Below are 24,562 nucleotides of genomic sequence, written 5' to 3' on the forward strand. Positions count from 1 at the left end.
AGGTGTGATTCTATTAATTTTGGCCAATACCAGAACCCAGCAGGTGGGAAAGCTGCAACCATTGAGGTCTTCATCTTAAGATGAGCATCTAGTAAGAGCATGCCAAACCTTCTAAGCATCAGTCCTTCCTTCGTTCCCCCTCTCCCCCCCCAGTCAACCTGTTATTTAATTTGCAGCTAGGCAGAAAACTCATGCAATCCTCTTACCCATACATCCCACATGAGATCTTTGTCATCTGTTTGGCCTTTTAAAAGAAGGCAGAACCCCACACTCATTCTCCAGTTCTTTCCCACCCAGCACACACCAAGTCCCATCACCTCCTCTCCTTCTCCCACAGCATCATTCCCTGGAGCCAAGCTTATGTCCCAGCCCACGTTCTGCTGAATTTTTAGTTCATTTCCTCAGGATAGCCTTGGATCTCCAAAATGGCAGTGAGATGAGTTCAGTTTGCTACGCACCTCAAGATCCAACTGCTCATGAGTAACTCCATGCAGCTCTCCATGAGCTGCACGCTTCATTTACAGAATCACAGAATCACAGAATCACAGAATCACAGAATCACCCGGGTTGGAAGGGACCCCAAGGATCATGTAGTTCCAACCCCCCTGCCTAGCAGGGCCACCAAACATACACATTCAGATCAGGTTGCCCAGGACCCCGTCCAACCTGGCCTTAAACACGTCCAAGGACGGGGCATCCACAACCTCCCTGGGCAGCCCGTTCCAGGGCCTAACCACTCTCCTAGTAAAGAACTTCCCCCTAACATCTAACCTAAATCTTCCCTCCTTCAACTTAAAACCATTTCCCCTAGTCCTTTTACAATCCAACTCTGCACTTCCACCAACCAATCTATCTAACATTTAGATTTCCATCTCCATAAAAGAACGTGATATTTCAAACAGAACAAAAGCACATCCCTCCTCCACCCTCTGAATTGTATGAACTTTCAAAATTGAAAGAAGAAAAAAAAAAAACACAACTAATTTTGAGCCCTTTTATGTGTTCTAATCCTTTCTCACTTTTTTTTTTTAATTTTGAGCACAGCTGTCTGTTGTACTTTCTCAAATGATGCCAGATGCTGGGTTCATCAACCGAACGCACGAAAACAATGGTTTGAAAGCAATTAGAAGCACCGAGGCTGCACTGAGGCTCATATTAAAATGTGATAACACTGTTCTAAGGGGAATTGCAGCGCTGCTGCATTTCTGACATTTCTGTGCTGCCAGACAGGCAGGATGTGCTGGAAGTGGGCCCTGATCAAGGAGGTAACGTAGTGGAATTTATTCCTGGAGTAAATGAAGGATTAGCCGATTCAGAATGCTCACGGGGGTTTTTTAATTACAGCCCCAGCTCCCTCCTCATTTGAGCACTGGCAGATCCTTGTTTGTGCTCACCTATAGCAGTCATTGCTTGCAGTAAGCCCCCCAAACCACACGCCTTTGCCACAGCCTGGTTGTACCCCACTGTCCCAAATCGGACATCAGAGCTCAGCTACACCGATCCTACTACATCTGAAGTCAAAGGAGCTCCAGGTCAGCCCTGAGGAAATGCAAAGCCATCAGCTGTCCTGGATGTGCAGAAGTCCTCACTGACACTGCTGGCCACTTGCAGGCACCCTGCAAAGCCTAAATCATCACCCACATTACTGCAGAAATGGAGATCAAAGTGGTGAGCAGGTTCTCCCAGCTTGTTAACAGACATAACGAGGGAGGGATGGTCGTGGTCCTGAGGAATTTACAGCCTGGCTGTTTGTCTGCACCTGGAGGTTGACTCACCATCAAGTTCAGGTTAACAGAGGTGCAATAAGATTGGAAGCAGCAGGCTGAAGGATACCCTGAAGTGTTTGCCTCCAAGTCAATGGCCACAGAATATGCTGTCCTTCCTGAACCTCAAGTCTCTTCTGGAGACAGGAGTTGAGCAGGAACATTTCCTGGGCTTGTCCAAGGTATTTAATGTCAGCCCCACGTATTTCTGTATTATTCCATAGAATATTTGTACCATCCCATAGAGTGGTTTGGTTGGAATTGACCATAACCCCACACCACAGCCAACCTTCCACTGGATCCATCACTCAAAGCTGTATCCATTTACTGACTCTTGAGAAGAAAAACTGACTTCTACCCAAGATAAAACACCAACTCTGGCCCCTGCCTTGCGCCTCTCCACCCCTAAGAGCTGCCCCTCACACATCTCCATGTTCATTTTAAGCTCTTCTCCTTGTCAACTCTGCAAAGAAACCAGCACACAACCAGCCCTCCCCTGCTCCCCAACCCCCTAACACTGAGAATCCCCCCTCCTTCCCACCAGCTTGTACTCACCTCGGGGCAGAAACTCCAAGTGGTACCTACAAGACAAAAATACATAAATACATGAAAGAGGCAAGCATAAGCATATATGATTTTTTTTGCAATGACTTCTTTTTTTCCAGCCTGATGAAAAAGTGACAGATGGGAGAATAATACCAGACACACTGCCAGGAATCCAGTTGATGTTCTCAATGTATTTTGTGCAAGAAATACGTAGGGGAAACAAGTCCTACTGATGCTAGCTGGCCCCAGGACACCCTCTGCTACCTAAGGAACCAATTTTGCTAACCAGATCCCCTCCTTTGCAAGAGCTTCAAAGGCTCTCAACTTCCTCCTCCTCCTATTGCAGCTCTCTTTCTCAAAGCAATCAGGTTTATGTGGCCATTCCCTTCACAGCCTCGAGTGCAAAGAGCTGCTTGCAGGGATGCAATCTGTCCTGCAGGTCACATCAGGAACTTGACAACACACTTGAACACACTGAGATGCCCTGATCAGCCTTTGCATCTCCGAATCTTCCAGTTTCTTTCTTATTTCCCTCCCCCTCCTCCCATCCCAGCTCTCTGCTCTTTGGCCATCTCCATCTAGCAGAGGTACCGTCCTCATTTAGGAGCATGGGAAGATCACTCATCCAAAATTGCAAAAACCTCCTTGCAGAGCCACGAACATGAAACCTCATGGGATGCATATCACCGATCCGTGCTTCCTAATTCTCCTGCAAGAGTATCTAAAAGCCTAGAATGGTGTGCAGCAGCATCTCTTGCCCAGCAAGGAGCTCACACACAGCATTTCTAGTTTCAGGAGGCTGGACACACACATCCCCCCATAGGGATGGCCACAGAAATTCACCATGATTTCTCCGTCACAACACTTCTGAGAATGCCTTTGGCTGTAGCATGAACCATTTTAATATGGAAACAGCATAGACACAGTTTGGAAACAGATCAAGGAGTTGGGAGAAGCCACAGAGTGACCCATTCACAGGCAAAATGCATAACAAAGGGTTGGTCTATAGGCATCAGTGGCAAGAATCCAGTCTGTAAAAATCCAATCAATTTGTTTACTCATTAAAAGCTTTCATGAAGAAAATGATTTAATACAAACATTCAAGCTACTGACACAGATTAATTAGAAAACAACAACAGAATTCTGATTAAGGGCATAATATTTATTTGTCTCGTTTTCTTTGGACAAAAAGGAAAAGAAAACACATGCAGCCAAGGGATTTTTCTGGGAGAACGGGCTCCTATGGTGATAAATAACAGCTAAATACATTGGAAGGAGCCACACCAGTGGCCAGAAAGGGCTGCAGATACATCCCTCGATCCTTGGGTGCTCCTGGCAGCAGTCCCCTATTAACACCAACTCTTTCCTATGCACCCTATGGCAGCTGTACCTCCCTCTTTCCATCCCAGAACGTGCCTGAGGTCAGAGGAACAAGTCAGAGCAGCTCCATGCCTTTATTTCCCTGCTCTACAACATGCAGAGCCCTGAAGTCCTCATCCTTCCTCCGCACCCAAACCCCATCCATCCCCAAACCCAGCAGCCACCAATGCTGGAATACTCTCATCTCCTGAGCAGACACTGATTCCAAGACAAGGACAGAGAAATCACTTCTTGTTTGGTGAACTTTTGTCTCCTGTGCTTGAGAGACTGTCCTAATCTCCCCTGAACATGTTTTAGTGATAACATTTACTGCACTAGGACCAAAATGATTTTCTGTCACTTCTCATTCCAGTTCAATAAAAGTATAAGAGCTTTGTTTCTAACCTCTGTCATTTCTAATACAGTAAAATGGTTTAAAAAAATGTAAAATTGAGTTCCATTTCCTACCGGACCAGCAAGCCCACGTTAGTTTCACTCTGATCAAATCAAAGGGGGGACAAAAAATACCAAAAAGATGCATTGCTTTTGGTTATTTATTTTACCGAGGCATAAGGAAACAGTCAAAATTCTTATCTCATCAGATCAGGATGAGTCTTTCATCTCCTGCTTTGATCATTTTCACTCTGGAAGGGCTTAAGCAGAGAATGAAAGAGTTCTAAGATTCAATTGGGAGTGGGAGAAGATGTTCTTATGGAAGATGAAAGCAAGGATTGAATTCCTTCACCTGCCACACCAAGACTTGCAGCCTGCATGGCACCCTCTGAGGATGGCACAGCATTTCCAGTTTGTTCACTGAAGTTGCTTAAATACAAACATTCTTTTTCCTGAAATCCTTTGTGTATATTTAAGGTTGCATTGGGGGTTAGGATGAGCTTTGGTGTGTGTTCTTCCCAATCCCTTTCTCCCAGGTAGCAACGAATCCATCCAACAGCTACAAGAGGAATCCCCTCAGAAGGGCAGCACTCAAAGCATAGGAAATAGCACAGAAATACAAAAGTCTGGGCTATCTCACACCTTAAATCAGAGAGGGAAGGAACACCTCCTGCCATATGATTTACTACCTTCAGCAAAACCAACTCGAAGGAATCCATGGAGAATTTTGATGCGATGTGTAGAGCAGGGAGCCAGCCCAAAGATATCCAATTTCCATCACAAAGCCAAAAGAATGAGTGCTGTGCTGCCAGGCCTTTAACAAAAGCCATCCTATAAGCATTTCCCCCACATAGTTTGCAGTGAACCACCCACCTCTCTCACCTCATCGGAGCATATTTTGGGGCCAGACAGGAAGAAGCCACAGATTGGTTCCATTGGAAACACGAAACGCTCCTCGTGATCGTACAGCCTTTGAGGTTACGTGCTCACCAAGCAAACATGAGCAAGTGTCACTTGTCTGCAAGGGCTTATGTGCTTTGCTCCTGAAAAACGTGCACATCCCAGCCCTAGTTCATCAGTCTCAGAGCAGCTGCCTGCAATGGGCCCCAATCGAACTTGCAACTCAACTGTATGAACAGATCTCAAAGGGTCACGAGGAAAAGAAAGTGGTTTTATCACATTACAGAGGGAAATTGAGTCACAGCCTTTGCCAGAATGCTTCCTTCCCAATGAGAACCCACTGCAATTTCTGCCTCCAGCCAGAACTAACATTCCCCAGCTCTGGGGCCAAAAGGAGCAGCACCTTCTGCTGCCTCCCACAGAATGGGGCTAAGGCTTCACTTTCAGGAGAACAGCATGTGCTGCGCTGAGCTCTTGCACTCAGAAGCCATTGCCTGGAAACAGTGATGCTGCTGGGACCAACTGAGCTGGGACTGCTCCCTGCAGGAGCCAAAATCCAGCCAGGAAAGTCACCAATTCCATCAGTGGCACAGAAATGCAATTAAGACAAAATGACACCCAGCCTTCATCCCACAGGGTGAGCTGGCCAGCCAACGTGCACCTCTTTGCCACATCCCAGTGCTGATGGATTCAAAGCAGATCCATTTGAGGCTGGAAGCAAAATGGCTTTCTGAGATCTTATGGTCTGTATTACGCCAGGGGTCAAACTTGATGGATATAATGGTCTCTTTGCAGCTTTAGCATCTATAGAGCCTAAACCCCACTTTCCTCTCAGACTCCATTTCAGCAGGAACCATGCAATGAAGTCAGGTTTCAATCAAATTTCCGGCATTTTCTTGTCCAATTAAGAACACTAATATCACCACAGCTGTTATATTAGATATACCAAGACAGCCTAATTTGTTTGGTGCACAATACTCACTGCTTTTTAAATGTTTGCAAGAAAAAAAAACAATGAAAAAAAAAAAATCAATGCTGTACGAGATTTCAAGCACAGGAAAAAGAGAAAGGAAGGTTGAGGAGCTCACCATTAGCAGAGCCTCCTACAAACCAGTTCAAATGCATTTCCTAGCTAAATGCTACAGAAGCAGCGGCAGATAGGCAGAGACTCTGGTTACACAATTTCAATCATTTACAGTCCTCAGGTTTCAGATTAACAACGCATTCACCAGGAAATGGATGGTGAAATAAGGGGTAATTTTATCAGCTGGAATGGAAATGATGGGAATTACTGAAAGGAGCCAAAGCCAAACGGCACCAAACTGCATTACTGGCAGAGTGAGGGGCTGCATCCAGCCCAGGTATAAAAGCAGGTAGAATGTGATAACAGCTGAATTGAGTTTGTTCCCCCGAATGCAAAGAATTCCTTCCTCATCTCTCTCCAAAGGAAGGAGGGGGAAAAAAGAAAAATCTCCTACTGAGATTACAGAATAAATTCAGACCATCTTAACTGAAACTCCACCAGGCCTTAATAAGAAGTCAGTATTCCATTGGAGTGTTGGTAACAGGAGGAATGCCTCTCTGCTCAGCCCCGGTATTAATGTGCTGAGCTCAATTATCTGCCCATAAGGTCACATCCTTAAGTTCTTTTCATCTTGGTATTGCACATAATTCAGCATAATGAGCTACAGACAGTGAATGTACGCTAATGAAGCAAAAATTACCCCCAAATCATGTTTTCTTTAATTTAAACCTCCAAATTTCTAGAACAGAGTCGAAATTGAAGCAGTAGATGGCAGTTAATACACCCAAGATTACTACAACAGGCCAAGTTTTGGATGCACTTCCATTTGTGAACCATTTACGGCCCCATAGCAGCAGCTGATGTCTAATGCAATACTGCAGCATCAAGCTCAAGCCGAGGAGCCAAGTGAAGCAGCAACAGTTCAGCTGCGCTTGTAAACCAGTAAAACCAGCAGCTCAGTGATGCAACAGCACACACAAGCCACACGCTGCCATGGCTTGCTGAGATTTGCAGCACAACCCCAGGATCCCCACACAGAATCAGCCCACGTTGGATTTATCCTTACGCTTCTACTTGTGACCGTGCAAATTGCAGGTAGAGCTGCAGGGCTTACTCTGGATTTCCCAGTGGGTGTATATGAGAAACAGCACAAAGCCCTTTTCATCTCTGCTTTGGTATAGGACAGGTCTGCCTTGCAGGAGCAAGGAGTTGGACTCAATGATCCTTATGGGTCCCTCCCAGCTTAGGAGTCTCCTTTTAGCACCACTACAAGGAAAAAAATACTAAGAATTCGTATCTATCAGTGCAAACTTGCCTTCCAGGAAGGAGTTTAAACAACTCCCTGCCTCTACAGAGATGGAGGTACTATTTATCTCTGTATTTGTAAGTAAATCCCATTCTCCCCATCTCACCCCCTGCCATCCTAACTGCTCTAAAAGTGTCTAAATGCTGAGGTGAGGTCATTTAACAGCAAGATGACACCTTTTTTGCTTGCTGCTCTTGCCAAAGGACAAGAACAGATCTGTGTTCCTGAGCAGAGCCATGTATCAGATTCATTCCAGGTGTTGGACATCTGCTGCTCGCTCTGCAGCTGCCTCTGCTAAGACATAAGAAACAGCAGCAATCTTCCCAAGGAACAGCTTGAAACAAACCCTCAGTACCAACCGACCTTAAACAGAAGCAACTGACAAGCTCTGGGGTTTCTGGAAGATGAGTACAACTTCACCCTGGCACAGCATCCTCCCCCTGTCCTCCCTCAATCCAGAGCTGCTTTTTTAGCATCACACTTTGCTTTTCCATGCAGCACCAGAGCAGCATCCTCAGCCTTTGGTCGAGGCACTGATGCTGCTGTTATTGTCCTGTTGGGGACCACACCTCCAGCTGCACTCTATGACTTGTCTGATGGATGCAGTTGGAGAAAGCAACAAAAGTAGAAGAGATTATTAACATAAGAAAGAAAATAGGAAAAAAATGATGCATATATTGCCAGGTTTTGCATCCGAGATCAGAAAGTGGAATAGGGTCCAAGTTTGCAAAGAGAGGGGGAAACCAAAGGAAAACACCACTTTTTTTGTTGCTTTGGTTTGGTTGTTTTTTGGTTTTTTTTTTCCCCCAACACAACAGCATGTTTTAAATAACCAAATGGTTTCTGAAAGTAAAACAGCGCGGGGACTCATAACTCAGCTGCATGGTGACAGCTTTCCCACAAGCACCGCAGCAGTGCCTCCAACACAGCAGAAATACCATTGAGTGCCTCAAAAAACATACATAACCTGCAAATACAATCCAGCCCCTACCTACCGCACTTCTCCTGGCGAGAGGGGAACAATATATCCTCCCAGGTAGCACGTGGAGACAGAGCCCCAGCACTTGTTCCTATTACAGCCATCAGGGCCCTCCTGATGGGGGACTGTTACGAGGCCATGGGGAGAGCTGCCATACAAAGACCTGAAGTTATAGGAACGCTTATGAAAGAAGCTCGGGATAATCAGCTGAGATGAAGCTCTTCCCTTTCAGAGACTGCACGTCTCTCCCTGGTAGTTCAGCAGTTTACTTATGTCTGTGATGAACCCAAACAATGAAACCCTACACTGCGTTACGCAGCGCTTCCTGAGCACGACTGCTGCTGATTTCCTGAGCAGCAGCCACGAAGCCACAGGAAGCCCCAAAGGGACAGACCTGTGCTCCCCACCAGGAGCAGGGCTCGCTCAGAGCCTTTCAGATAAAAAGAGAGTCATCATTACAGTCATCTCCCACCACAAATCATTGCCTTAATGGCTCAGGGCAGAAGAAGAGCGTTTGTATGCTGCTCTTCTCACCATTTCCAAATGCCACCGAGCAATAAAACACAAGGAGGAAATCAGCAGTGCCCTGTGCTCTTTGCTATGGGTCTCGCTTTCCCCTCTGCACTTACTGGCAATCTGTTTCGATAAGCAGAGGGGCTGGGGCCCATATCTGAACATCCAGGAAGGATTTGTGCATCACATCCCCTCCTGATGCCGAGGCTGTTTCCCCACATCTCCTGCTCATTGAGATGCTGCTTTTGGAAGCTTTATGCCAAATTGTATTTTCTTAGGCTGATAAAGAGATAAAAGCAAAGGCTAATCCCATGATTCAGAACCCAGTGTTTGCCCCAGGACTCTCTTTACAAGGGTAGATAACAGTACAATAAGGGGGAATGGTTTTAAACACCTCCAACGATGGAGCATCCACAGCATTTCTGGGCAACCTGTTCCAGCACCTCACCACTCTCAGTAAAAATCTTCCTCCTGACATCTAATCTAAGTCTCCCCTTCTTTAGTTTAAGGTCAGGTTGGATGGGGCCCTGGGCAGCCTGATCTAATACTTGGATCTAGTGGTTGGTGGCCATGCCTGTGACAGGGAGTTGGAACTTGAAAGCCCTTGGGGTCCCTTCCAACACAAGCCATTCTATGGTTCTGATTCCAAAGGCTGCTCCTTCTCTAACAAGTCACCAGAGCTGCACAGGATCTCCATGAAGCCTGAGGTCCCCTGGGGTGGCCGTAGCAGCATCCTCCCCCACTGCTCAAGTGCCAGAAAGTTTACCAAGGACTTCACACACTTATCAGGTTCCATGATACTGATTTTAGAACTCATTCAAGACAGACCAAGGATTGGATCATACAAAGATACATCATTTCTAAGGTTCTATGCTCTGCAGATCATTGGGAATAAATAAAAGCCTGCCTTAACACCTGAATACTTCAGGTTCACAGTCCTGCTAACTTCACTCTTTCCATCCAAGGTCACTACCTGGCAATGTCTCAGAAGCCACACCAGCCCTCTGCACCCACACCAAAAGGTTCCTCCCCAGCACTACAAGGCACCCCTGGACACACCTCTTCTCCTTTAGATACACCACAGCCCCATTTCCAAAGGCTTCCATCCTCTGCATCCCGTTTGTTTCAATTATTCAGGACAACCCAGGCTGATAATTACACAGTCCCGTGTTGCTGAGTAAAACTGATGCATAATTAGCCAGCAGGAAAGATCGATTAAGATACAGCAGGGCATCTTGCAAAGTTCTTCAGTGGGACTGCAGGGAATAGGAGCTGGCTGTGCCCTTCCAAAGGATAAAATTCTCTGCATCTCAGGGACTTGACAGCAGTTTTATTTAAACGGGATGCTTCCATCAGTCAGCCACCCCGAGTTTTATTGTCAGGTCTTAACTTCAAATGACACAACTCATATCTTTTAACTAGAGCACAAACACCAAGCTATACATCACATTTCCAGCCAGAAATATAGTGCAGCTGAGGCTCCAAGTTGCACCTAAGCCTCCAGCAACATGTTTTCTGTTTTATATCCCTTGATTTTCCCCTAGCACAGCAGCACAACCTTTGTCTGCTTTGCTCTCAAATCCAAAGGACGCAGCTCCCATTCTCATTGCAGATTTGAACAAGGCTGAGGTCAGCAGATTTGGGAGCACAGTTCAGAGATTTAACTTAGGAAGTCATCTTCTCTCCTTTTGCAATGCGGGTTTGAGCTCAGGAGCCACACATGGAATGGATGCTTTCAGCAGCAAGCCAGCAGTGTGAGCCTTTGCTCACTGTATTGATTTATCCACATATCTCAGCATCAAGTAATGGATTTTTTTCCCCCTCCATACACAAAATCCTCAATAGCACCACAGTGGAGGAAGAAGAGCATCAGATTCATATGCCAAGAGCTGTACAGATGCTGCCCAAATCACGTTTTCTGCTTTAAGAAGCAACAGATTCCAAAGGCAGGCAATGATAACTCTGCAGACAACCAAATATAACCAGCTGATGTAAATAGAAGGATACAGCATACTCTCAATTATACCAACTTCTAAATGCCCATTATCTCTCAAACCATGGGACAATTATCCTCTTTCCTGAATACAGCATGCAATATGCAAAAAAAAAACCCCAAGTTATGACAGTTCATTAGAAGACAGCCATAGACAACACATACCTGGCTCTGGCTTGCTGGAAGCCATAGAGAATTGTATTCCTCTGCTCCCTTGCTCTAGGGCTCAAGTTTTCGTTCTGCAGCCCATCCACCAGGAAGCACTCAGCATCTGAATAAAGGGAAAGAAACAAGTTAAAGCTAACGGGCAGCTGAAGGTACCAGTCCTTGGTGGAGAACAGCATCAGCATCTCAAGGATCAGAAAGCCCTGGTGCAGATTTGAGGAAGACAGCCTGTCAGCCCACCACGAGACACTGGGACTCACAGCTTCCAGTGGGTCTGTCCCCTGCTGACAGCCAGCAATAAAAGAATTGGCTCTTTTGGCAAGGTCAGAAGCCTTGCTTGAACACCATTCTTCTGCCACATGCATTCTCTTCACTCATTAAGCACTGCCTTGCACTGTTGTGGGCAGCACCCAACACCTCCCATATACCTCTCTGCTTCGCCAAACCCTAAAAATCTGCTGCTATGAAAGCCTTAAGGGCTGCCATTCAGAGAAGCATCCAAAACACTTCTAATGCAGTGGATGCCTGACACCCAATGCTTAAAGAAAATCCCTGCTGGTGGCTTTCACTAGGATAACCTTCCTAAGGAGCAGGCATTGAACACCAGGTTGTTGTGCTCTCACCCACATACAGATATATCACACCACGTGCTCTGCTAATGCTCAGATACACTGTGCTTGCCCAACAGAACAGCTTGGCAGAAGTAAATATGGTAGTCTCTCACTTGGAAAGCACAGCTACATGTAGAAATCTAACCTAAACTGAAAGGCAAAGAGACTACAGGTAGATGAAGTGCCTTCTATTTGGATGAATATTTATACTCCTTACAGAAGCCTTTTAGAAAAACAGAACATTTCCAACCACACCTGCTCTGTAAATGAAAGCATCATCATCATCCCTGTATTCCGGCAGCTTTACTGCTGCTTTCCTCTAGCAAAGATTGGCTTCAAAGCTGTGGTGCTGTACACCCCCAGCCCTCTCCAACCTTTAATTCATGCCCCATACTGTGACACTAATGTCAGTTTAATATCCTGCTTGCAAGACTTGCAGCTCCTTATGCTTCAGCTGCCGGAACGGCAGCCAGCACTGCTCAGCACGCCCCAGGAACCTTTACAGCTCCTTAACAAAACAGTTCCTCTACCTGCAAGCACAGAAGATCAAAGTGCCACAGGAGAAATGAATATCTTCCCCTGCTAAAGTCGTGAGCTCTTATTTTCATCACCTGCCTATGACAAACATAAGAAAGGCTGAGAGCTGGAGGGAAAAGAGAGAAACATCTCTCTGAAGTGAAGGACAGAAGCAAGGACGGAGCAAGCTGGGTGCTCAGGGAGTGGGGCAGATGTGCATCCCCACAAACGGGGCTCCCTTCCCACTTTGTCTTTGCAGTGATGAAGAGGAGCAGAGAAACACAGCACTGGGCACGGCAGCAAGGGGAAGGAGGAGCAAAGCCAGATCGTGACACTGCTTTCTGCAACCCCTCTGCTCTCATTTCTGGGTTTGTTCAGCTGAAAGCATCACTTCCCATTGGAGCACTCAGCAAAAAGCACATTTTAGCCAAATTCAGACTAGTCCAGGTCACTGCCAGCTCTCTCCTAACAGTGATGCTCTCAGCACATGGGAAGCAGAGATGAACCACCTGTGCCTCGTTGCCTGCAGCCCCACACTACAGCCACCACCTGCGGCCAAGAAACAGAGCCTGAAGCACAAAGACAGCACTGAGGACATCCAAGTGCCCCCATGCATCCCCTCTGATGACAGCACATAGCTGGCACATCTCTGCTGAAGGGCAGAAACACAAATTCACAGTGCTGCCCTAAACACACACCTACATCCAGCAGCAGTTTCAGCAGCTGCAGGAGCACAGAGGCATCAGGTCAGAACATCCTGGCTCTGCCTGGTATCCCACTGAGGCTCTGCTGGATCTTTTGCTTCATTTAAGTTTCATTTTCAGCACATCTCCACACTTTTTTTTAATTCCCCCTCCAGGATACAGCACCAACTTATGACAAACCAACAGTGCTAGACTTGCACTGCTTACAAATAACATAAGAAATAACCAAGGACACATATCTAGGCACAAAAACATGCCTTGCTATGAGAAGCTTACTATAAGAATAGATGAAGGCTGAGGGGACAGTTTATTATGTACAAATCTACTTTAAGACAGTGCTGTAGAGATCAGTCAGCGAGAGAAACCCTTGCAGGCTTCAACAAGAGCAAATGAGAGCTGCAAACTGGACCAACATCAGCTGTTCTTCTGCCCTTTTAAAGCACAAAGCAGCTCCACAAGTATGCCATCAGCTACAATATGGTATTTACTTGCTGCCATGTCAGCACAGATCAGCTGCTGGATAAGTTATAGCAGAGCTGTGGTCCCTCCTGCAAAGCAGGCAGAGCCCTTTCAGAGCCAGCCACGATGTTTATAGCACCAGGAAATGAAAAAGAAAGCCTAACCATAAACTCTCCAAGTGGATCAGGAAGAGCAATATGTAAGCAGCTCCGGAGTAAATCACCCCAATGTTAGTTTTACTGCTTGTCAGTAACGTTATATTCTTGATGTTTATAGATTGCTCTCTGTGATCCACTCCGAAAGTTTACAGGGCTCTCCCTTTCATTTCCTGCAGCTACCAAAGGTAAGAGAGGGGGAAAAAAAAAATAAAACAGTTGAGATTTCATCAAGTGCTTCAGGAGAGTTTCTAGAGGCAATTGCAGTCATCCACTTTAATCCCACACGCAGTGCACAGCATTGTAAGAATTATGTCACAGCCACCCAAGTCCGGGGAGTAAATAACCCTTTAATGGCAGCACTAAATCTCTGCGTTAATCATCACTCAATGAGCAGAGCTGAAAGGTATGTAGAGGCCGTGTACATCTCTCCCATGCCCACAGCCAAACACTTGTTGCTCTTTTCTACTCATCTGCCATCAGAAAGCCAACTCAGAACCTCAACACCGAAGCGATGGAAGCCAGTGCTGAGCTAGCTGCTCTGCTCCATCACTGCTTGCTGCTTCACACAGTCCTTCCTGCAGTTTCCCATCCTATCAACAGAGTGCAGACACCTCAAGCATCCGTGAGACTGCATTAATGTTTCCAGGATGCTAACCAAGACAGCTGGGGGGATCAGAATGCTGCACCAGCACTGCTTGGAACCCAACAGCCCCACAGAACACAGCACTTGTTTGCTTATTTTTAAAGCAGCACTAAGGCTGCTCACCTTGAAGGCAGCAGCTCCTGGCTCTGCTATGCTTTGCAGATGCAGTCGCACTCCCACGGGGCAGCATCTCTTCTGTCCTCTCTGCTGCCCAAACTCTGCAAGAGAAGGGCCCTTCAGACCCCCCCTCTGGGATGAAGAGGTTGGGCAGGGCAGAGGAAAACAGGCTGCCTTTAGCTTCTATAAAACAGAGCAGAAGCCCCGGATTTGTCAGATACACCACATTTTTAAGAACCTCTGTTTCAGCCTTCAGAAGAAATCTGTGCAAAACAAAGAGAAATACCCTGAGCTTCCCTTAGACTGAAGCAGGACTGAAACCTTGTGCAATTAACGACAACTTGAGCTGCTTCTTTGTGACGTGGAACCGAGTAATAAAACTGCTGCAACCACATCTATTCATAAACATAAGGCAACCAGCATTCAGAAGCACTGCAGCATTGCAATGTAGAGAAGATAGCCATGGTATATCAGCTTTCACTGTGATAACAGCAGGGCTGTTGGGAGCCAGCCATTGGCTACTGGCCTTTTGGGCACCTTACATACAGCCCTCCACTATGGAACAAAGCTTAATATAAGGAAGCAGACATTATAGCCCATGCACCAGTAGGCACTGGCTCTTCAACTTGTAATTTTTACTTTAAACACAAGAATTCTTATTGTAATGCAGTTTGAAAACCTGATGAGCTTAAGCTCCTTTGGTTCCTGCATAGCAAGAAACCTTCCCAGCCCCTGGAAGGCCTCGAGACTGTACAGATTGTTAAGACACAGCAAGTTTGATACAGAGGTATGTGACATGCAATTAATCTCCATTCATAGCCTGCTCTACTTGTCAGCAAACAAAGGCTGTGCTTTAGAAGGAGATCTGAAGCCTTCAATTAAAAACAGTCAGCTAACAAGAAAATAATCTAAGTTAAAGGAAGGTGGCAGGTGCAGAAATGAGTTGTTTACAGAAGCGTCAGCAGCGAACAATAAAGCGCTGCACATCAAAAACGGGAAAGGGCGAACTTCACCAAAGCCCCCACGATTAAAAAGCAGAGGGGAGAATTCACACCTACATCTGGGGGAAGACACAGTGCATTTGGGAAGGAGCTTTGATGGGCTGAGAGGCTGTGTGCTCTGACTGCTGGGACTGGAAGGAACTCAAGAGTTGGGGTGACTTCAGGGAGACCTCATAGTGGCCTTCCAGTGCTTGAAGGGAGCATACAGACAGGAGGGGCAATGGCTGCTCACAAGTGAAAGGACAAGGAGGAATGGCTTTAAACTGAGACAGGGGAGGTTGAGGTTGGATATTAGGAGGAAGTTTTTCATACACAGAGGGTGGTGATGCACTGGAACAGGTTGCCCAAGGAGGTTGTGGATGCTCCATCCCTGCAGGCATTCAAGGCCAGGCTGGATGTGGCTCTGGACGGCCTGGTCTGATGGTTGGCAACCCTGCACATAGCAGGGGGTGGAACTAGAACATCATTATGATGCTTTTCAACCCAGGCCATTCTATGATACAATGGGCTGGTGCTGTCAGGAGATGAGCAACAGGAAACCAAAGGTCACAAAACCTCGAGGCAGAGCAGGTCAGGCTCAAACACAACAGCTCAGAGCATCAAGCAGCAGAATGCAAACAGCTCCTTCCCATCACCCTGCCTGCACCTACAGCAGCAGGATGTGCCAGCAATGTGCAGCAATGGGCCAAGGCTGCTGCTTCAGCCTGCAGTGCTGCTGCTCAGGCTTTACATACAGGGAGGTCAGCAAGTGTCAGCAGGGCAGGGGGAAGTCAGCATGCGAGCAGAGGTGACTGTAAAAGAAAAGGCAATGCTAGAGAGAAAAAAACACCAACCCTGAGTATCGGTTCCCCTGTTTGCATAAATTTGCTGCAGAAAGAAACAGTCACCAGTTTTTTTCACACCTGTGCAGAATTCATTCATGGTTGCAAAGCACAGTTGGCAGATAAGGTAAGCCCAGTTTCCGCAGTGCTGACCCATTGCTTCAGTGGGAAGGGGTCAGGTTTACAGAGAAATCAGGAAAACCTGCTGAACTGCCCAGAAGCTCCATCTCATGCCTACAGGAAAGCAATGCTGCCACCATCACAGCTCCTTCCCTTGGATGTGAGGCCTCAGGAGGTCACCTTCACTTCAGCAAGCAGAAGCAAAGCTTGAAGCTGACACTGCTTTCTCAGTCTATCTCCATTTTTGAGCAGGGTTGAATCTCTCCTGTACTCCCTCACCACAACCAGCTTGCTCTGCACATCCCCAAGGATGCATACAGCACTGCACAACATCCAGAACCAGGACATACCACTACCACAGCTGCAGCAAAAGCCTGGGGGAAAGGAGCAGGGGGGGAAGGGAAGGGGGTGTCTCATTGCAGCACACAAGTTTATTCTACCCTGTGCGCCTGCCCCTTTGGCTCACCCCAGCAAAGCCCACACAGTGCTTTAACGGAAGGCACGTGGTGGGGACATCACACCAGAAAACACCCCTCAACCTTACCCATGCTCTCCTCCTCTACAAACACAGCTTCTGGAACCACCAGAGAGCTGCTCCTCTCCTAATACAGGCACAGACCCACCTGCCATCTCCGGGTATTCTGACAACACTGAGCACCAGGACAAGCAGCCACATCCCCTATGCTTCTCTCATCAGAATTAGTGATATGAAAGGCACACACAACCTGAGGACCACAAAACCATCAGCTGTAGAGGAAAAGTAACTCCGTAGACCTCCCACTCCCCTCTCTAGATCACCACAATGAGATGCTAAAGACCTTCCAGGCTCTTTCTCTGCAACGACTGCAGGGGATTTGCTGTTAAACAGGAGAGCAGCAAGGAGAAATTGGTGGTTACCTTCAAGGAGTCTCTGAATGTCCTCTGGGATCATGGCCCTGCCACCTCCTTTCCACCAGTCAAAACTGGTGGTGCTGCTCCGGTCCCTCAGCTGCAGGGACAGAACAAGAAAGGAAGCAGAGGGGGTGGGGACTCCCCAAAGAAGGTGGAAGAAACCGCAGAGCTCTGCTCAAATGCCTCCTCCTCCTCCTCTTTCAGCCTCACAAGATGCAGCCAAGGTGCTGAGCTCCTCCATCCGTGCTCCTCACAGGTCGAGCTCTACCTAACTAACTGCCAAATGCCCAACCCCACCCCCCAGCAACAACACAGCTGATAGCGAGCTCCCTGCATTAGCATTTTAATCAGGTGGCAGTTAGGCGAGCATCTCCTTCATTAGCGCACAATTCAGCGCACCTGCTGGCACAGCAGAGCCAGAGCTGTGCGGCCTTTGCTTTAACCCCCCTGTGCCGAACCCCCAGCACAACAGGAGATGAGGGTTGGGTCTGTTCCAAACAGAGGCAGACCCCCTTCCCCTAATGCCCAGGAGGAGAAGCAGCGCTTGCCTGTTTTGCAATTAAACATCCCCACTTCCTACATCCTGCGTAGGAAGGGGATAGAGAGTAATAGCCGCTCATATTTCAATCTCGCCCGGAGAAACAGGAGGGTTGTGCACTTAAACTTGCTTTTGACAGTCAATAAGTGCAAACTGCACTCTGCAAAACAGAAGTGGCATTGCATTAGATTAACCTGCAGTCCCGCATCCGCTCCTCTGCTACACAAATGAATTAATGCAGGCCGGCTATGGGGATACACTGCTAATATTTTCCATCCTCGTATTCCCAAATTTTGAACCCAAGTGCAGCCTTCTTTATCTGAAGCTCACCAGCAAGAAAAAGCCCTCAAATGATTGCAGAGTCCTTTTAGGTTGGGACAGCACCTCTATGAATAACAGCAGTGAGAATGGAGGGCTTTGGAGGAGAGGTGAAGGCGCTGTGACCAGAGGCATGTCCAGTGCCACTCCAGACCACACAAATTTCCTATTCTGTGTACAAAATTCACTTGGTTTTCATCCTTTTACTTTGGGTGCTACTATGTGAGCTTGCACACACTGACAGCAGTTTCGCAGCACATCCTTGCTTTTGGGATGCTGCGTGCAAGAAATCGCTCTGCAGCAGGACTGGATGCAGCATGGAAAACATTGCTGCCATTCAGAGGGCCTTGCACAGGAGATTGGCTTGCTGGAATGCATCTCCATCGCAGACAGGAGTCTTTGCCATTACATCTGCTAGTCAGGCAGGGTTTCATGAGGCAGGATTGGGAAAAGTGAGAGTCTCCAGTGGGAGCAAAATGTGAATTTCTCTTAGCTGCCCACGGCTCCTGGCAGCCGTGAGCTGCTGTGGTCATATGCAAGGAATGGTAGTGCATGCAGGTGGGTGTACAGTAGATGGATCTGTATGCTTGTTCTCACCTGGAGGTGTTTAGGGATAAATATTTAAATGTTTCTCCATAGAAATCCTCCTCAGTTCATTACAGACTGCAAACAAAAAGCAGCTGCTTGCTGCGAGTGACTAACTTTAAAAACGAGTTTATAAAGGGATGAACTGGGTCCCGTAGATGGAAGAAACTGCCTTCAGATATGCCAGAAAGATCAATGAAACCTGATCGATGCAAATCTCAGAAGGAAAAACATTCATGCAACTGCAAAGAAAAGGATCATCTCACGGGTTTTCTGCATATCTGTAGCTCTGAAAGCGTGGTGCAAAGAGTGAATTAGACAGCCAGTGAGCCTTGCCCAAGAGATAAACCACTTTATCATATTTAGGGGATGGGGGAAGTTTTTCCTCATGTCAAACGAGCAGCGGGTTGCTTTGCAGGTGTTGTGGTGGGGCTTCGCCTTCCTTTGCTGCCTGGGTTGTGATCACTGCCTGCAAGCGTGTGGGGATTTCACCCACCACATTTCCTGTTGCAGCATTTACCTCAGCAGCAAAGCTTTAGCTCTGTTCTGCTGAAACGCATTGCTCCGGTGATTTTTGGTCTTTCGCTGCAGATCTTGAGGTTATCATAGAGCTCTGAGTGTAGTGTGGAGGCGTCCTGGGTGGTCTTGGATTGCACATCCATCCCACGGCCTGGAGGCAGAGCTCAGCACCTCGGATGTCCCCCTCAGGCCCTATCTGAAGATTTTGTTAAGACAATACTGACCATGCAGCAGATGTTGCTAAAATTGAATCCATTTTACCACGGACTCTCAGCTGCCGCGCAGATGTACGTGCTGTTACTCACAGCCTTCACACCATGCACAAGCACAGCCAACACTGCTGTTCAACCTCACCCCTCTGCAGACAGAGCCAGGCAGTGAGTCCCCAACAAATGACCTTTTTCTTTCCCTTGCCACTTTTCTTTGTGGATAGGCTACAAATTTCATTCAGTGGTCAGCTGGGAAGGAGATGAGGGGGTCTGGCAGTGGCTGGCAGCTACCCCTGCATCACTGCTCTGTAGCATCACGTTTTGCGGGCTGTGGGTGTAAAGCTGCCTCACTGCATGATGAAAGCCCCACCTGCATCATTTTCGGCCTGAAGTTCAGCAGACAGGGCTCTCTCCTAGTGGTATTCTGTTAAATGGACAAATTCCTTTGAAGGCTTGTCTTGCTTTGAAATCCAGTTTCTCAGGAAGCCAGATGTTTTTGCGTGTAGCTATGGAAACAGAGCAGGGAGGAGCAGAGCAATGCAGGTAAAATGGGAGAGTGGGAAATATGGAAGGATCTGGAGGGGTTGGCAGGAGCTGTGTCCCTGCAATGGGCTGCTGGGCGCAGTGCAGTGCCTGTCAGTGCAGGTGAGCAGCCAGCTGGTGTGTCGCAGGACCTGGAGAGGAGCTGGATGCACACAGCCAGGAGATGCGGGCTCCTCGGTTCCCATCTGCCCCTTTTCTGCTCTTCCAGCACATCACCATTCTCTCAGCCTTCCCCTCTGCCATTCGGAAAGGTTAACGACAGAAGGGTAACAAGGTTAAACCGCAAAGCCTCGCCTGATAACAGCCCTTTCAAGCAGCTGCGCTGAAATTAATCTGAAACTTTTAGTAATTAGATAAGATAAGGATGTGTGCATGCTCACGCAGGCACACGCTGACCCTGGGACGCCCATTCTACAGAGGGGGGTGGAGGATCACAGGCTTCATTAAACGGGATCAGGTCATTTATTCACCTCTTCTGGCACTGCAGCACTGGAGATACATTTCCAGCCTCTTTATTCATCCTGCTGGCTCTCCGTGGGTAGTACACTCACTTGCCCTTTTGTCCTCCCTTTCCGGTGCTGTGGCTGCTGCCAATTCAGAGCAGACTCTCATTCTTGCTCTTTCAGAACAGATGCCAGTCCATCTATTTCTGTATCACAGCTCCTGCCATTCCAGGTCAAATTGTTGGACCACTGGGTGTCATTTGCTGCCTCTGACAGTGACCAACAGCTCAGTAAAAAAAAGGCATCTTTCCAATCTGGTCATTCACCTGACTGCTTGAATAATTTCTCCTGGTTTACTAATCAGCTGTGCCATGCTAATGCTCTGCTGTAATCCCAGAGTTTACATGCTTACGTCGGTTTCATTGCCCAACAGCTCGTGTATCTTCCTTCTCGTGTGACTAAGTCATTTAGTTAAAGGTTGGTTACAACCCTCATAAATCATCTCTCCTTTCTGAAGGCTAAGTGGTCTTCCCATGTCCGCGCTATTTGGCTCTGCACCTCTGCTTCACGAGGGCTTGCAGGTGACCGTTCATCAGTTTCTGAAGCCAATGAGAAACAAAAATATGTCAGCAGCTGCAGCTCTCTCTGACTTATGGCAAACTGATCTGGTTCCAGTGCAAATCTAAATTACCGGACCTTGCTGCTGGCATAGACTGCCAGATTCTGGATTCACTTACCTCCCAGACGTGCTGTATTTTCTGTGTTGTGAAGGCTTCTTGGAAGCAAGCAGATGTGTTGAGATGTATACATTAGAATGTATAGAGCGTAATTGTTTCTGGTAACAGCAGTGCATTTCAATAGGACCCCACTGGCATGTTCCTCCTGTGCCTCTGCGGTGGAGGTGGCACATGGCAAGGATGTGCAAGGACTCCTTTCCTGGGTGTGCCCAGGATGGTTGGGGTGAAGGTGGTCTGAAGGCATCTCCCAACATCTGTGTTCTGATGCTACAGCCAGGCATGGGGAACGGGTTACACTGCTTAAATCCCAAGGAGCCTTTTGTGGCCTCCTGGAAAAGCTCATCAGCATCGGGAAAAGGACAGTCTGTAAAGGGGAGGATGGGAAAGATAGGAAGGGAGAAAAGAGCACTGAGCTGAGCTCTCTTGGAGGCTGCTGCTCCTCGGGCTGACGGATGGGTTTCAGTTTAATGCAAAGGTGATATTGATCCCTTGCTGTTTGGTTACAATGTGTGATGGAGCTGCCCTCTGCCCTGTAGATGTGTTGCAGCACCTTTTCTCTTTCTCCCAACCCTCATCAAACTACTTTAATGACTCTTTTATTGACAACACCAAGTCTTAATGAGGAGGACTGCCACACACTTCATTAAGGCTGCAGAGGGGACACTTCCTACAAGCAGCCAGCACCAAGGACTGCCAGCAGGGCTGAGGGAAGGGGATGGAGTTAAGGGAGGGTATAAAATTCTCCAGAGGAGGGAGAACTCCCTGTCTGCAACAGAGAGAAAACAAAGATTTAGGACAAAAGCCCGCATTACCTGAGAAGCAGTGGGTTGAGAAGGAGAGATCTGTCCTGGGGAAAGGTCCAGGTGGACATAGGGGTTGTAATGTTATAGCTCTGTGAGCATTTCCATTTGGGGTGAAGATGAGATATGACAAAATGTTGGGTGGCTTGTGGCTCAAATGAACCTGGATGCTATTTCTCAGTTTAATGGTAACACTGCCATGCAAGGCGGTGGTGGCAGCGTGTGTCAGGCATGCTGAGCAGCAATACAGACAGCAACACAGCACTGGCTTGTAGTCTGCCAACCAGTGGTACATAGCTGGGTCACCAGCACTGAGATCCGGGCTGTCAGCTCAGAAAAACCAGCTCAGAAATATCTGTGTAAGCATCAGCCACACCATTGCACTTCAGGGTCTTGAGATGGACTATGAGACTTCAGATTAAAACTGGTCCATCTGTTCTGTGATGTTTTCTTCATTCTGGGAAGAAGAAGAAAAAAAAAAAAGAATCTTTTGCCTTAAAGCAGCACAAAAGGCAGACTTGGATTTGAGGCTCTGGATTGAAAATACGCTCAGATATGATGTTCTAATGTAGTCGTGCTTCTGCATTAGCATCCATAAATCTCCATCCATCACACAGTTCTATTTCAATTATTGAGCCAATTTCCAGACACTTTTATGATGTATTGTTTGATTTTATTAACTGGAGTGAAGGTTTAAACTCACTGAATTCCCATAGTAATCTTGCCCTGTAACCCTACCCACCTTATCAAATCTTGCTTAATGAAATGCAGGCATCTGTCTTAATGGCTTTCAAACTACGCTATGTAGACTGACCCAGATGTTAGTTCATAAATAGGAATATTTAGAGGTGTTAAACAATGTAGCTGGAGACAGAGGTAGGTCCCCGAAGTGATCTTTTCTCTTATGAAGAAATCAGTGGTATGGGAGAAGTTCCTATAAATCTTTGTGAAGAAAAATGAGAGCCAGGCGCCTGGGGAATGGAAGCTCATACTGCAAAAAGCACAGCAATAGGTTTGGTCCAAAAATAATCTCTCGAAGAAAATGATGATTTGGGTGGAAATTTAAAAATCAAACTCGTTTGACTTACGACAAAAAGATTCGCCTCAACTCTTTTGCCTGGGGACCGCAGTCGTTCTGCTTGGTTGGAAGCTGTGATTTGTGTCTTCCAGGGCCTATGGATCCTGGGAGGATGTCCTTAGGAGCCATGGCATGTCCTGGGAGACAGAGCTTGGAGGGGGGCAGAGGGGTCCAAGGCCCATTTAAATGATGACACGGAGTGCTGCTGTTGTGTCAGTTGTAATATGTCGTGATAATAATAGGCTGTAATTAGAATAGTATTTGCAAGTTGAAATGCATTCCACTCTGGGGAATTGAGAGTGTTTCATTAATGATGAATTTAAAAACAAAACAAAACAAAAAAAACAAAAAAACCCCACATTTATCTTGAAACAAACAAACAAACAAGCAAACAACATTCCTTCTCGCATTAGAAACAAATAGCAGCTAAAAAAGCCAAGGCAGCCTTGGAAGCTGCAATGTGCCGGCGCAGCACCAGGGGCTGCCTGCCAGCATTCACTGCCTTGCTGTTCCCTCCAAACCCTGGTGGTGAACAAGCCATGATTTTGTCCCCTCAGGGGCTTTCTACTGCCACACCACATCATCTCAGCCCTTCAGCTTCTCCTTCCCTGCAGCTGCTCTTGTTCCATTCTCATGAGAAAGAAAGAAAGAAAAACTGACAAGGCTGCACGCCAGTCTGATATTTAGTGTGACAGTTAAACTTAATGATATGGGAGGCATGTTAGGCTGTATTACAAGCCCATTATCTGCGAGCTTGGATACTGGATGCATTGCATTATTAATTAAATGCAAAAATGACTGCCGTTAGTTGGCGATCTTCTCTGCTATAAGATCTGGAAGTCATCCCTAAATTTGGGAGCTTGTTTCACTCCTGTCATTCTGTAAAACACTTACTCTTCCGTTTCATGCTTGTCAAGCAATCAATGAATGTTTGTAAACTGCTTTGAGCTCTTCCGATGAAAGGCGTCGCCGTTTGTAAATGCAAAGTGTTACAATAGTTCATTCAGTACGAAATTAAAGAATAAAACTTGAGGATGCACAAGAGTTCAGCTGGAGAAAACATACCCCGAGCATTCAGCTGTGCAGCTGTTATTACATTGCCCCCTTCTGCCAGATGCTTTAAACGCTTTCATGGAAGCGTCAAACGCTGCAGAGCTGCTCTCCAGGCGAAGCCCCAGAGATGTTCTTGCATTGACTGCACTGACGCTTCTCACAGTCTTTATGTGAAGGTTTTGGGACGTTCAGAGTGCAAAAATGCCATCCCTGTGTCATGAAACTGAGGCTGAAGGAGAGCGACCCTCGAGCTGGTGACAGAACAAGGGGGAGAGCCCATGTTCCCTTCCATCAGCTCAGCTCCATTCAACTTCAAGTTTAAACGGATGTCCACTCCTGGAGATTTCTCCTGCAATGTGCATCCATCCTCCAGGGGCACCGCTCTGCAGAACACTGAGCCCTGTGGCCTTGTTCCAAGCAAGCACTTCAGTATGCAGTTAACTCCAAGCTTATGAATTGTCTAATTGAAAACAGAGGAAACGGTGCTTTAAAAAGAAAAGAGCTGTTTCCCTAATTAGCACTTCCCACCTCAAGAAGAGGCTGGCAGCCTTGGCCCCCTGTGCTCTGTCTGCAGGCGGTGGATCATTTCACTTCTCCCATCTGCAAGGTGCAGCCTGGCAGCTGCTGCCCATGCTTGGCTGTGCATGGCAGCAGTGAGCACAGCCCCCCTGCACACACTGTGGGCACAGCACAGGCACTGTGTGGGTGATGTCGAAGTGGCCTTCTCAGACAAGGAAATCTGGCCCCAGTTTGGAGT

General features: G+C 47.2%; 1 protein-coding gene across 3 annotated transcripts in view; it reads right to left on the reverse strand.

The window, feature by feature from the left end:
- The window catches only part of SKAP1 (src kinase associated phosphoprotein 1), a 125,636-nt gene extending 108,356 nt beyond the window's left edge, over nucleotides 1-17,280 (reverse strand). For all 3 annotated transcript variants that reach the window (XR_007373293.1, XM_048926558.1, XM_048926559.1), the window contains exons 1-3: nucleotides 16,989-17,280; nucleotides 10,942-11,047; nucleotides 2,319-2,344 (exon numbers count right to left, since the gene is read on the reverse strand). Coding sequence is in view for 2 of the 3 variants with exons in the window: in XM_048926558.1 (XP_048782515.1) it covers nucleotides 2,319-2,344; nucleotides 10,942-11,047; nucleotides 16,989-17,022 (166 nt within the window). In the remaining variant the exon portion in view is untranslated. The remainder of the gene's footprint in view (nucleotides 1-2,318; nucleotides 2,345-10,941; nucleotides 11,048-16,988) is intronic.
- Nucleotides 17,281-24,562: the final 7,282 nt, after the last annotated feature.

The sequence above is a fragment of the Lagopus muta genome, chromosome 25, assembly GCF_023343835.1.
Source record: "Lagopus muta isolate bLagMut1 chromosome 25, bLagMut1 primary, whole genome shotgun sequence".
In the NCBI taxonomy this organism is placed as follows: Eukaryota; Metazoa; Chordata; class Aves; order Galliformes; family Phasianidae; genus Lagopus; species Lagopus muta.